The sequence below is a fragment of the Cyanistes caeruleus genome, chromosome 2, assembly GCF_971803275.1.
Source record: "Cyanistes caeruleus chromosome 2, bCyaCae1.hap1.1, whole genome shotgun sequence".
Classification (NCBI taxonomy): domain Eukaryota; kingdom Metazoa; phylum Chordata; class Aves; order Passeriformes; family Paridae; genus Cyanistes; species Cyanistes caeruleus.
The window spans coordinates 48,771,915-48,787,012 of NC_141702.1; the positions used below are offsets into that span (position 1 = coordinate 48,771,915).

A 15,098-nucleotide genomic window follows, 5' to 3' on the forward strand; every position below is an offset into this window, starting at 1 on the left:
TCTGCAAGACTGAAAAAAAGGGAGAAGATTCTCTGTTGAACACAGGACATCATTATTTAATATCCAAACCAAGTTTCTTAAAGACCTCTGCAAATGTCAAGCTGCAAATGAAGTCTGCAGCTTCAAATCTCAAATGAAGCTGAGGAATTTGAAAGCAGAAGGAGCACAGTGAACCGGCCATTCAATAGCTGAAGAGGGAAATAGTTGCTTCTAAAAGGAAGCAAAAGCCATACAGAAGAGGCAGAAAGTAGTAAGAACTAGAGAAACAAGCACCAGTGTAGGCATTGCCAGCTGGTGTGAAAGAAGAGAGTCCTCTGGGCACAGTACTTCTTGAGGGAAGTAGAAAAAAATAAAGGAACATAATTCAACAAAGAAAGCTCAGGAGCTGTGCCAGATCCTGGTTGACAGTAGAAGTAAACTAGACCTCATAAAACCAGACAATGCTGTAAAGATCATCAGATTTGCAAAACAACACTATTATGAAAAAGACAAAAGCATTAGGCTATTGCTAACATTTAAAAAATAAACAACATGTAAAATAGTCTCTTCAGTTTCCAGAGGGGGCCAGCCAAAGGATATCCACAAGACAATTTACTGTGTATTTTGCAGGATGTTAATACTGCTTGGAGACAAAAGTGTTTTATTTAAGCCACCTAAACCATACCAATAGATCAAATGTTCTGCATGAAAGGCATTAAAAGTTAGTTTAATTATGGAGAATATTAAAATTAGTATACTTGAAGTCCTTAGACCTCTAATATCTCTCCTGCAGAATTTTTATAAATATGTATAAAAGGAATCTGGAGTGAACAGACGGAACCACAGTTGGGTCAACTGCTTAATGAGACACGGAAAGAAGAAAAGGCCCTGGCATCTCGATATAGTCACATTGAAATATGGAGAACACCTACTCAGCTTCATCACATGTAACACATCTGTTTATTAAATCAAACTCTTTCCTTTGTTCTTATAAACAAACCAAATAATCCTGCCTACGTACCCCAGCAGAGCTCCAGCCAAGTCACTTTAACAGGAAGCTGAGAGAGATCAGCATTCATGACTCGTTTTTCAAGCCGAATATGCAAAACAACCCACCTCACAACTAACATTAGAAGATGAAAAACTGATAACGTGATCTGGCAGTTCTCAAAAGGGATCTTAAAAAACTTCTGGCTAAGTCCCAGGTTTAGGAATTAAATATTTATCCAGAGTCAAGTCCAAATGCTGCAGTAAAAATTAACAGGCCCCTATAAGCATGTTTCTCATTTTCATACCGGGGCTTTCTCCATCGTCTCTCATCTTCACTATGGTTGTACAGTATTTGTGGACAGCCCAGGGAAATCCATGAATTTCAGGTGGAATGGACAGTCAAAATGGAGAGCACATATGGGTTTTAAAAGTAAACAGTGAAAGCATTTTTGTCACCTCAGTTGCAAATGGAAACTACTGAGTAGATGAAATACATTTTCAGATGAAGTCTAACGTGTACAGATGCTGGCTGGATCTAGTCTTCTAATGTCTATAAATTCTCATATTAAATATATGTATTTGAGGTAATTATGAGTCAATAGAGAGCAAATCTACCAGGTACTACTGTGTCTATAGCAAGTGCATCTAACCAGGCACACCACAAGCCAAAATGCAGAGAGCCTGGGACACTGTCCTGTCTCTGGCAGGAGACATTGCAATGTGAAGGGGAATAAGAGGATTGATGTATGGAGGAGCATGGGAAGAGAGTACATAAAAACAAAGATGTTACTTTTCTAAAGAAAATTTAAAAACAGATGAAAGCATGTCTCTCATCAGTCAAAACTGAACCCAGAGAATTGTCAGAAAGGCCGCTCTGCAAAGACTTGGCAAAATGGAGAGAGATGCTGCTTAACCAAAACCTGTATTATCAGATAAAGCAAATCTGATGGGTGCTTTTACACTGGTCATTCTAAACACTAAGCACCAAAAGAGTGGATTAACACTTTTTCCTAAAAACCAGACTGTACACGTCTCTAGTTCTTTCAGGGAGTAAAGCACCTTGGAGTCAAACTGGTGTCTGATCAGTTTCTCTAAGAGCTGCAGTTTAGGGGTGAGATAATGCTTATACTTTTTCCTGAACCCTCCCTCTCAGCACTTATTCCTGTATTTGATAACATGGAAATAAACTCTGCCAAATCCCAGGCAAATCTGAGGACCTGACAATGTAGTGCTGATATGGTATTACCTGAATTACTGAGAGTAAATTTATTGAAATGTTTTGCAAGGCTTCCTCAGTTTACAACAAACAAGCAAGTGAACCCATTTTTTTCTTACAAATTTTTGCAGAAAACTTAGAAACCTTTGGAAAATATTCCTTCCTTGAGTATATACTTTTGCTTCTATATCCTCCAAGGAATTAATCCTAGGCTCTTTATTTTGAGCTACCTATGGGAATCTCTTGGTTCACCAGAGCTGCTCTCAGCAGAAGATAACCATAGCCTGGTAACATTTTTGGATTTATTGCTTAATAGTAGAAACTTGTCTTTAGACACTGAACGTTGATTTCTTAAACTGATTGCTTCTGAATTTCTTGCTTTAATTTGGATTATACAGTTGTGTGTGAGTCTAGACTATTTTGTATTTTATTTTGTTGGTTTTGCTCATGATGTATGATTTGTTCATATAATTATCTGGAACGTATGTAAACTTGCTCTTGGAGGAGACACTCATCCCTGATCCAGCTGATGTGTGGTTGCATGAATCAGCCATCTAAATTATACCTCCAGAGTAGATAGGTCAGTGCCAATTGCTGCAAGGGAGAAAGCCAAAGAACACTTGTGAGAAAATATGTAGAGACTATCCTTGAGAGAAGAGAAAGACTAAAGCTTTCTAAGGTGTTTTGTTTTGAAGACGTGTAATGCTCTCTGTCTTTTCCCCGTTTTTCTCTCTCTCTCTCTCTAAAAAATATCTAAGTTAGCACTTCTCCCACTGCAACCTGACACAAAAGACCTTCTCAAATAAATCACTCGTGCAGTTGTCTGGTATGACACAGTGTCAGATGCTGTCTTTTTGATAAGTTCATTTCCTAAGCAATTTGTTTAACCCTTTTTATAGACATTGTTTTCTCTGACTAAGTCGTGAGTCATTTTTCGACACATGAGTACTCCAGGGAAATGTCACACTTGTCGCTTGTTTCTCTGCCTGCCTGGCTTCACCATTTGATTTTTATAAGCCAAAAGGACAAGAGTTCCTTCTTTTGTTTGACCCATTCTGCTGACAGCTGGCTGTCGTTGGCTCTGATTGGGCTCCTCTATAGGCTGACCTTATAGTTGTTATAAGGCAAATGAAGTATTTGGAAAAGAGCCCCTTCCCTAACCCTGAGTATCAAACGAAATGAAAAAGCTTTTAGGAACCTGTTACGATGGGTATCACTCATCAGATTTGTGTCATGATGTGAATGTAATTTCTTGTGTCTCAGAAGTAGTTCCAAGTTGCCCTAAAGTAGCCACCACCACCAAGATGAGGCCGTTTAGGAAAAATCAAAGTAATCATTTTCCATTCCAAAGACTTGCTTTAGGACACAAAAGCTGTCATTCACCTCAGCAGAACAGATGGGCTGAGGACTTGTAAAGGGTCATTTGGATTTTTTTTTCCTCTGGGGAAAAAAGTCTGTTTGCAAAAACCTCTTCTTTTCAGTTTATGTTGTAAATAGACTCATAAATTTGAACAAGTATATCCAAACTGATTTGAATTTTCTGTATTATCTGTGCCTGAGGGCAGCTAGGGACAAGTGTTTGCACCCAGGTATGGTGACAGAAGGCAAGCGCAAAGACTGTGGCAGTCTCAAAGGAGCACTCCCCTCGGGAACTGATTTTTCTGAGGAAGCAAATGTAATTACTAGGAGTCCTGAGCACGCCTGCTGTCACAAGAAAGGAGTGTCCCAAAGACTGTTCCAAGATACTGCAGCTGATAGCTATAAAACCCTTATCTAATTCACTGTGAGCACGAGGCTGTTGTCTCTCTGTCCCACTCCCTTCATCTTCCCCTTTTTCTCCCTCTCCTTTTTTTTGCTTAAAACTGTAGAGACTTGAACCGTATACTTCCATTGTCTAATGGTGTTTTTAAATGGAAAAAGATTAGGAAATGTTCTAAGGGAAACGTTACTGCCTGGTTGTACAATTCAGCTTGTGGCATGCGGGTCCTTGAAAAACCAGGTGCTCTGCTTCTGATCTTAATCCTTTCTGACTGGCTGCTGTGCCACTGTGGCATGAGCTGTGTGTGTTTGGAGGGTTTATCTCAGGGACCCTGCCTAGATTCCTTGGATTGCTTCTGAATGTAGTGTCATTTTCTCTAATGAGTTACTGCTGGTTGTAAGCATGCTGTACTTCAAAGGTCGAAGGGCATTAATCTTTCTCCTAAGGCTTACGCGATGAGAAATGTGGATGCTGGAATTGCTGCCATGCAGAGACAACTGGATCCTGGCCACTCCATGTCAGGGTAGCTTTAGAGCTCATACCCACAAAGAACTAAAGCCAAAACCCTTTTGTCAACATTTGGATTGATACTGAAAGAGAATGAGTGTGTTATGAAATTCTTTCCTAATCATGAGACTTTCCCAGCCTAATTATGTCATCTAAGCTTTTGAAATCTTCTTTGTTCTGTTTGTAGGGCCGTACTGTGGTAATGTGATGCCTGTCCCCAAAGAAATCATTCTAGATAGCAATGAGGCAACTATTCACTTTGAGAGTGGATCCCACGTGTCGGGACGAGGCTTTCTGTTGTCCTATGCCAGCAGTGATCATCCAGGTAAGGTGATGTCCAAAAGTAGTAGAAGATGAGTGGCATAGTTCCCCTATTTAATTATCTCTACACACATAGAGCTTTAGCCCAAATGTTTGTTCATAAATATTTCCAGGTTAGCATGAGCCATGGTATTTTTAATAGCACGTGTGCTATAACAGTTGTAACATTAACCAGAGACAATAGCTGCTGAAAGCCTACTTAGACCATTTGCAATACAGGGCCCATGGAAAATGGTGCCCTCTCCTTGAAGCTCCACTGTGTTTTGAGCTCTAGCATCCATCACACTGTGATAGAATGGAGGAGTAGGAGGGATTAAAGTTTTCATTCCCACATTTAATGTTCTAGAGGTCTGTAAAACTTTGAAGAAGGTGTAAAGCATAAGAAGGGTAGAAGAGGGAGTTGAAAAGAATGAAAGAAAACCATAGCTGTTGCTTCCAGTCTAATAAAATTGCTCAAGTATTATACAGAGAGGTCTTTAAATGTAATTTCATGTTCTGGGAAATACTTGTCTATATTTTTACATTCTACAATGGGAATTGACATTTGTAAACTTTTCACAGATCTAATCACCTGCTTGGAACGAGCAAACCACTACACAAAGGCTGAATTCAGGTAAAGAAGGTTTGCAGCTCTCCATTCTGGCTTGCTTTACAGTATCTGTCAACTTATTAAATTGTTAGAAAATGTTAAACAGTCTTGGTTTTCTGGAGGAGTGAATTTTTTTGAGCTCCAGTGCTGTAGTGGTCTAATGCTGGTTGTGAGAAGCAGTAGTGCAGAATGGAAGACTGTGGCCCAGAAAAATGATAGAATGGAGTTGCAGAGCTCTCAGCAATTCTCATTAGGTGCATACATATACATGGTATATGTAAAAAGAGTTTCCACTTTGAAATTCAAAGTAGCCTCAAATTCTAGTGCTTCCTCTGGGAGCAGATCACGTCCCAGCTGATACAAGATTATCTGAGGACAAGCTATAATTTCTCGGTTCCTTGAACTTTGTGATAGGTTTGAAATGGTAATAACTTGTGCTCTTCTGGCTGCTGTCTGGATATGCATATAGGCTTCTTATCTTACTCTGAAGAGTTGTGTGGTAGCATTTCTAGAACAAGAGAATTAAACAGAAATAAATGCCCTTGCTAAAGTGCTTTTCTGGTTCTTTGTTTGCTGCTGTGTTCAGTCCACCTAGGAACTCAAGGGCCCATTTATTTAGCTCCTAGACTCACTAACAGAGCATCAGCCAGAAATTACTGCTAAAATATTTATTGTTTTGAGAACATTTCTTTTGTAGGAGTTTGTTTGTGTGTATTGTCACTACAGTTCATGCCTTAAACAAGCCTTTCTTCTCTCACTACAGCAGATACTGTCCTGCTGGCTGCAGAGACATAGCAGGTGACATTTCTGGGAATATTGGAGAAGGATACAGAGATGTAAGTACACAGGATAATGGGGGAAAGATTATAAAGACAAAAGAAACAAGAATAGAAAAACTTGGTTTCAACTTTTGATGCTTGACTTTTGGTAGTTATTCTTCTGGGCTGTTTTGCTATACCTTTATTATCAGTATATAAGTAAGTTATCAGTATATAAGCACACAGAGACACTTTTCAAACAGACAAATCGATTGTGTGAGAACAAAGTCCACTGATTGTCAAATATACCTACTGACTTGTGGTTTCTGACTTTCTGGAAAAAGCCTACCTAGTGTTTGTCCTTCTTGAGGCATTGTTCATCCATGTATGAAATATTTCTATGATTTTAGCTTTTACTTGTTTGGTGTCCATGTGTGAAAAAGATACATCTCAGTAACATGTGGGTTTTCTCTAAGATTATGCCTGCACTATCCTAGCATGTGCTCTGAGATGAAATAAACATTACACACTGCCTAACCACATCCCACTGGTAACTACCAAGCTCGTGGGTTGTTTTAACTTCTTGTTCTTTAAACTGAAGAAGTTGAAGTGGTTGCATTTATCCACAGTTCATGTCACTCAGAGCTCTGTCCTCTCTGTGCCCCTCGCCCTGGACTCTCTTCTCCTGTCATGTCTGTGAAATCTTTACCTCTCTCCTGGAGGAGTAAGCCTAATCATACCACTGAAGAAAAATCCCACCCTATCACAGTCACTGAGTTTCCAAAAAGTGAGTGCTCAGGTTTAACCTGTTCATCCAGTTATTCAAGTGTGCTGGCTCCAGCCTGGAAAGTGGCAGAGCTGAAGAAACAAAGAAAAGCCACATTAGATTCTCATTAGCTGGAGTTATTCTGCCCTTGGTTCCAATGATTAGGGCAGAAAAGCAGCACATGGCATGACCTCATGCAGATTTTATCTGCACTGAGGAATTTGCAAAAGAAATTTTCCCTCCACCATTAAGGAGGATTTTCTGATGGGAAGAACCTGCAGGGCTCCCCTGGAGATGTGTTGCCTTTGTGCCTCCACTCTCCCCACCCCTCCCTGGAGGAGACAGCTCAGCACCCCAGCTTGTCCAGTAGCACAGCCCAAACTGGGCCAGTGTGAACCTGACCAGCCTCTGCCTGCAGCCCCTAGGAAAGTCTCCTTTGTACCTTTCTCTGTCCCTTTCCTGCTTTGCCCTAGTCCTGGTTTTGCCACCTGCTTGGCACATGAGGAGTTGTCCTGCCTGTATTTTTCAGCATATCCCACCTAAGATACTGGGAAAGGGGCTGCACCTAAAACCCAGCTGCAGCTACTCAACACATAGCCAAATCCCCTAATGTACACCATAACTCAGATCCTAAGGTGCAGTAATAGATAGGTCTGCCTTCAGGCAAGAACAGCAAGGAATTATTGATTTATCTTCCCAAGGAAATGTTGCCTTGCCTTTGACTTCTTTGTCCTGATAAGTGACAATCTTACAGCACCTTCTCAGAAGCAGATTATTTGTTTTTTCACTTGAAAAGAAAAATTACTTTGAGAGATGTATATTTTTCAAAGATTACTGTTCTTTCTCCCTCCCCTGCCTCTTATTCCTCTTGAGCTTTTGCTGGATTTTATGAGCTGTAACACCTGTATACCGGTGGCTTGGAAGGGAAGGCATTAGCAGTCTGTCAGATTGATTTCCTGAGCCTTGGCTCCTGCCTTTCAGACGTCTCTGCTGTGCAAATCCGCGATCCATGCTGGCGTGGTGGCGGACGAGCTGGGCGGCCAGATCAGCGTCACCCTGCACAAGGGCATCAGCCGCTACGAGGGCGCCGTCGCCAACGGTGTTCCCTCACTCGAGTGAGTACCACAGGAGGGGCTGGCACCTGGGCACAGGGCTGTGGGAACACCCTTTTGAGGAGGAAAAGATGTTGGGTGTGTTTCTAGGGCTTTATTAAATCAGTATTGGCAATGGAGATAGGAAGAGGTTCCAGGTTTTCAGTGGCTCCATACCATGTAGGGTGGTATTTTCTTTCTTTTTTTTTTTTTCCTTCTGTTCCTTCCAAAACATATTTGCAAATTACTTTGTTAGCAGATACATAAGAGTACGATGTTCTGCAACAAACAGCTTTAATCCTTCTGCTAATAAATCATGATAAATTCCTGTTGAAGTTTAAAAGAAGCTAGGAAAAATGAGTAAGTAAAAAGTGCCATTGAGCCATAGGGGATTTAATGAACAACTTCTTAAACATTGTGCTTTTGACATGTTCAGAGTTTTTCTCTTTTAGAATATTTATAGTAAGGGTGTTTTATTTACCACTTATCTTCTGACTTTTAATTGTACTGCTGTTGAAGTAGAAATAAATCCTCTAATCTCTAGCCGGCACAGTAAGACCTTCCAGCAACTGCTTCTGTCATTCCTGTTGGTTTATAGTTTTTAATTTTCAAATGTTATCTGGATTTTACATGAGGCCTTCTTTATTCTTTTTTAAGAAGGGAAATTTCCATCCTATAGCCTATGACAGCTAAGGCAATATGTATTTTTTATACTATTTTCCTGTTTTCTCCATGATTTCTCACACCCTCCTGACAATTTTATAATCATGGTTTCATTCATTAAAAAAAAGGCATTCATGTGCTCTGTTGCTGTGCTTAAACTTCAGCACAGACTGAAATGCTTCATGTTCAATGGCACCAGAGCATACAAAGCTGGGTAGTATGTACATCCTGGGTAGAACTGTACATCCTAAATATTTTTGATTTTTCTTGAAAGTTAGTTGCCAAAGAAAATTAATTTAAACTTGTCTCAAGCAAAGCAGGACTGTAAACTCTGGTCAGGCACCAAGACCTTCCATAAAACAAATAGTACAAATCCTTTCCATCACAGGTGCCAGCTTAATGAAACCCTAAATTAAATATTTTGTACCTTATCTAAAGATGTTACAGAACCGTTCACGTACATTCGTATCCTTGTGACCCTTGATAATCCCAGTGGAGTGACTCGGACAGTAACACATTAAATTTTATAACGAAAGGGACTTGTGATTCCCATTTGTATTTTTTTGCCCAGTGGGCAAAGAAGTGTATAAAACTGCAAGGGTACACGTGCTGGGGGGTTTAGCCCATTTAATGTGAGGCCCTGAGAGAGCACCCTAAGGAGAAGCAGAGCCCCTGTACCTCTCCTGCCTACAGGGGCAGACAGAGGCACTGCTTGAGCATGATGAACATCTCCAAGGAACAGAATTGCCCCCAGGAGACAACCATACCTTTCTGCAGGTTATACAGGAAGCCACAGGCTCACACTGGCCTGGATGCCTACAAACTAGATGGCACAGGGTTTGAGAAAAATAGGAGTGTCAGCACAGCGATTCCTAGGATGTGTCTGCCACACCTGGCGGCTGGGACAGTCTCTAGAACAGATGAACTCTTGCTGTGAGCCCAGGAGAGGGAAACTGGAGTATGTAGGGAAATGCATTTGTTACAAAACATGAAAAAGCGCTCCTACAAACAGCAGGCCTGTTGACTAAGAAAATGAACCAATGCATTTTGTGCTTTAAAAAATCTTTTATAAGAGGTATCTACAAAGCTGCAGGGCTTCCCAGTTCTGCAGTAACTACATGCTGAAAAAAAATCCTGCAGATGAGCCAGTTCCCACAAGAAAAAATTGGTGCTTGAGCAGCAGTGCCTTAAGAGCTTTTTAGATGCCCTTAAATAAGAGGTTGCTCAAGCTTTTAAAATCTCATTTATAGTGCATTTCAGTATTAAAGGTTCAAATTATTTAGCGACTTTAGCCGAAATTGACCTCATCTAAAGCTGCTGCTGGAGTGCATCGAGCTGTTAAGTATCTGTGTTGTTAACGTGAAGTTATGTCTCGCTCACCCACCACCCTGCAAGAGCTGACCTTGGCCTGCCCACTCCATTTCTCAGTGTGTTTGTTAACGCTCCAGCATCTGTGAGGTTTCCACTTCCCATGATCCATGTGCAGACCTGCATCCCCAGATGAGTGGCTGGATTTATTGGGCAGTTGTGATACCCCAGTGCAAATACACAGGGTGTTGTGACATGGCCTGGCCTGTGGCTACACATCTGCACACATGAAATCATTTGCCTTTGAAAATGCAAGACATTTGTGTGCTTGTCAACACTGAGAGATGAGATTTGGGGTTAACCTGCACTGCTTAGGAAAAGTTTGCTTGAGACCAACTCTGGCAAAAAAAAATAAATGGTGGGATCCTGAATGTTGTCAGGCAAATGATGAACATGGGGTGATACCCTTCCTTAAAAGACAAAGTTGAACCTGTGAGACAAATTCCAGCAGTCACGTTAGGAAACTGATGAATTACCACTTACTGAATTGGCTTGTTCTCTTTAGTGAATTACAGCAGAAATTTATCAGCTTGATTTCATAGCTTTGTAGACCTTAGAAATAACCTAACTTCCTCTATTTGCTAAATTTGCAGCCCTCTATTTGAAAGGGTTCTGGTTGACTTTTTTTTCATTTTAAGTATTCAAGGAGCACTGTGATTGCTGTTTTGGATATGTTTTACTGATGACGTAGGTATTTATTTTCTTCTTTTTCTTTGAAATTAATTGCTTTGCATTCACTAAGAAATCAAAAACTGTTTTGGCTGTGATGTCAAACTGGTTTGAAGTGAGCATAGTGCATCTGATCGCCCCTGAGGATTGCCTGTGGGGAAGATGTGGGAGGGAGGGCTTGTGTTTCCCCTTCTAGCTACTCAGCTGCCTACATGCCCAAATAAATCAGCTCCCACCCAGAGCTCTGAAGGGCTTCATTTGCCTGTAGTCATTAGATTTCCCTCAGTGACAAAAAAAGGCAGTGTTTTTATTGACCTTGACATGGGACTACTTTGCTATTCCCCATTTGCAGTGCTCTCAAAACACATAGCTCTGCACACTGTGCTAAGGCCAAAGACAGTACCTTGGGGGAAATTTTCCTGGCCAAAAACAAAAGGCAGCCTGAAAGGGAACTGTCTCCGTGCTTAGTGCAGAAGTTGTTTTACTGCTTAGTCACGCTGGCCAAGGCTTTTCAAAAGGGGCCAGTGATGCGTGCAGCTAATCGAAGTGACGGTGGAGGGGGCAGGTTTTCAAGAAATACAAACTAATTTCACGTTAAAACCCTGGCTCTTCTTTTTATTAGGCAGCCAGTTGGAGTCATTGCTTCTGGAATGAAACCTCAGGGGCATCTCCTTGAGAATTAGAAAGCAGCTCCCTGAGAGGCCAAGGAAAACTCAGCTTTCCCTTAGAGTGGTGATTTTATCTTGTCCTGCATTGTGCAGGGCTGTGTGGAGTGGCCCAAGAAATGGCTTTTCCCCTGAAGCAAAACAGTCCATGTCAGAAGGAGGAAGAAGAAGGGAGCCATGGATGTGGTTAATGGAGCATAAAGAACCATTCCTGATGGGAGACATTGGCCCTGGTTATAACAGAAGTGGTTCCCACCCAGGTTAAGACAAGGAGTAGTTTTCATCCCATTTTCATCCTAAGACACACCTGTAGCCCAAGTATGGCCAGAGCTTGTGTGGTTTAGTCTCCATCAAGTGTAACACTTTCACAAGCAGTAGGAGTTCCATGATGCAATGAGAAGTCACTTTAAAGATTTAAAAAATGCTCAAAACCATTAAAAAATTACCTGAATTCAGTCACGGTAAGAGACACACTTGAGTGCTCTTAAAGGGGTCAGTATCCAGCCAGCAGAGAAAGTGGCTGTCTGGCCAGAGATATTTTACTGGATAAACAGTGATTCTGAAGCTCTGCCTTGGCACTCCTGTGAGCACCTCATGAAAGGCTGAATTACCTTCTTCTTTTCTTACAGTGGTTCTCTATCGGATAAGCGATTTACATTTACTTCAAATGGTAAGAATAATTGCTTTCTTTTTAGCTATTTAAATATTTTCTGTGAAAAGTTTTAAAAAAATAATCAGGAGAATGTCAGGCTGTGTCTAGGAAGGATATTTTAGGGCAGCAGTTTTTTAAAATTGGCAAGTGGATAAAAAAATTGAAGGGATGTGAAGTGAGCTAGAAAAAAACCAGAATATGTGTGGTCATACGCACATAGATGAGAAACAGAAATAGTATTCTGCTGTTACATTTCTGGTGCCAGCATATGAAAAATGACAATCAGATAATCCCATTTTTATGTACTTTAGGCCATAGAAAATGAAAGCAGTTTTTCTTCAGACATTTGTAATTTCCATCTTCATCATACAAGCGGAGAAAGAAAACATAGGAGAAATGAAAATATATTTATGTTGCAGTGATACAGAGGGAGTTTTTGTTTATGGCTTTCCAAGATGCAAAATCCTCTTTTAATCTGTCAAGCCATTAATTTGCATAAAACACAGCAAAGAGGGGGGGAAAAGTTCACATTCGTTCATTTGAATTATATTTCACTCATTTGAGATAAAATCATTTACTATTCTACTGAAAACTGTAGAGCATGTATAGGCCTTTGAATCTGCCAAGGAATTATTTTTAACTTCATTGAACCATATTCCACTGGCCTGTTCTCTCTGAAGAACCTTGATGTGCAGAGACTTTGTGGGTTCTTTGGTGGAGTTTGTAGTACTTACCCACAGATATTATCTTCATGATATCACATCTTGGCAGCAGTATCAAGGAGTTTCTCTAATGAGTAACTTTCCTAGCCCTAATTGCAGGTGGGAATCATGAAATATTTACAGTAAAGTATTCCTCTCAGTACAGTACCTTCATCTGTGAAATGCTTTTTTCAGCAGAATTAGTTAATGCCAATCTCAAAACATAAATATTATGTTTCAGAAGGAAAAATTTAAAAATAAAAAATGTCTTCACAGGAATGAGACAAAAGTGCAGAGATTAAAAAACTAAATGGCAAAAATAGCAGATGTAGTCAGAAGGTGTCATGTATGTAGGAGTTAGACTGGTAAAGGATTGGGACTGCAGCACTCTGGTACTGGATCATACACTACAAATTGACTGGTAAACACCACAGCTAATGGAGAGCATCAGGCTAGCACTAGATTCAGCAACGTCTGACTTTGCTGTTGTGGGTGGTCTTCAAATGTTGCTAGCCTAATATAAAAATATCCTGTGAAAATGCAAAATAACTCCTTCTGCCTGTCTGTGTGGGGACTCCTAGGCTGCAACAAATCTCTCAGCCTGGAAGAGGGATTCCTCTCCAAGAGCCAGGTTACTGCATCTTCCTACTGGGAGGAGACCAATGAGTTTGGGCAACTACTCCTGTGGTCCCCAGACAAGGCTTGGCTACAAGTCCCAGGATGGTCTTGGGCCTCTAACCACAGCAGCAACCGTGAATGGCTGGAGATAGACCTGGGAGAGAAGAAGAGAATAACAGGTATGTCCCTCTCTGGTTATTAGAAATGGGTGTTTCAGCTGGAGAAGAAACTGAATGCATCTGAAAAGCTGATAATGCACTAAGGCAATGTTTCTTTTGTTAAATGTAATGAAATGTTCTGCACTCAGGAATATTATTTTCCTATTTAAAACATCATGGCTATTTACAAGACTGGTCTTCCTATGGGGATATAGGATTGAACTCGACTGTAATGCACATCTGATCTGTAAACATGCTGTCAGGACAAAATACTTACACAGGGAGCAGCAGAGTCTTGGATGGATGATCTGGAATCAATAAGAAACATGAAAGTCACAGCCTTTGAAACAAGGCCTAGGTGAAAGAAATTCCTGTTTCCATCTCCTGGTTTAGTTGTAAAAATGTAAATTACAGTTGCTGTAAAAGATGTAAAGATGGCCAATACAGACCATAATATCAAAAAGCAATTTTCATTTTGGAGTCACAGAATCACAGAATGAGTGAACATGGAAGGCACCACAGTGGGTCATATGGTCCACCCTCAAGCAGGGTGATCCTCGAGCACACAGCACAGGATTGTGTCCAGGTAGTTCTTGGATATCGCCCATGAGAAACACTCCACAACTGCTTTGGGCAACCTGTTCCAGTGCTTGGCCACCTGCACAGTAGAGAAGTTCTGACTCATGTTCAGGTGGAACTTCCTGTGCATCAGTTTCTGCCCATTGTCTCTTGTCCTACTGCTGGGCACCACTGAGCACAGCCTGGATCCATCCTCTTGTCATGCCCCTTTTTGCATACTGATGGATATTGATGAGGTCCCCTCAGTCATCTCTCCTCAAGGCTGAACAGACCCAGCTCCCTCAGCCTTTTGTGCTCTGTTAAAAATATCTGTTGCTCCAAGTTTACAATTTAAAACAGATTTCCATTCTTCATCCAACTTTTAAACTCAGTTTCAACAGTTTGAAAAATAAACACCTTGAAGACCAAGTTTTCTAAATTGTTTTGGCTTCTGTGTTTGTGTTTGAAAATGTTCCTTTAAAACAGGCACATAGCAAATGAAAACGTTTCTTGCATTTTCTTAAAAGGGATTAAGACCACTGGTTCTGGATCCATGAATTTTAATTTTTATGTGAAGACGTTTACAATGAACTATAAAAATAACAACTCAAAATGGAGAACTTACAAAGGGATTCTGAGCAACGAAGAAAAGGTAAGGGAAAGTGGGAAGGGTAGGAAAACACAAAACAATAATGCATATGCTGCCTTGACATTGAAGGGCAGACTTTCACTGTTAAGAAAGATTAGGAGTTTCAAACTTGTCTAGACTTGGGCTGTCTTCACCAGAGTAATTTATGGCTACAGAGTAGATAGTGAGCTTGTCGAAACAAGGAAGTTATCCAGGGATTGGTGAAGCTGTGGGACACACACAGGGAGGCATGTGTATGTCTGCACCCATCTTTTAAAAAAGCTGAGTAATTGGAGCTGTACAGCAGCTGTTGGGGCAAGTCCTTAGCTCAGCTCAGTGTTTGTCCGTGCCAGGGATGCTGTTGGTATGGCACCAGCAAAGCTGAGCTCCAAATGCATCGGGATGGTCAATCCACCTCCCTCTGCCAAGGGAAGCAACCCCT

At 40.9% G+C, this 15,098-nt stretch overlaps 1 protein-coding gene across 1 annotated transcript in view; it reads left to right on the forward strand.

The window, feature by feature from the left end:
• The window catches only part of DCBLD1 (discoidin, CUB and LCCL domain containing 1), a 46,709-nt gene that overhangs the window by 21,550 nt on the left and 10,061 nt on the right, over positions 1-15,098 (forward strand). The window contains exons 3-9 of the mRNA XM_086876876.1: positions 4,639-4,776; positions 5,334-5,385; positions 6,125-6,197; positions 7,867-8,000; positions 11,971-12,011; positions 13,276-13,491; positions 14,556-14,680. Coding sequence (XP_086733002.1) covers positions 4,639-4,776; positions 5,334-5,385; positions 6,125-6,197; positions 7,867-8,000; positions 11,971-12,011; positions 13,276-13,491; positions 14,556-14,680 — 779 coding nt within the window. The remainder of the gene's footprint in view (positions 1-4,638; positions 4,777-5,333; positions 5,386-6,124; positions 6,198-7,866; positions 8,001-11,970; positions 12,012-13,275; positions 13,492-14,555; positions 14,681-15,098) is intronic.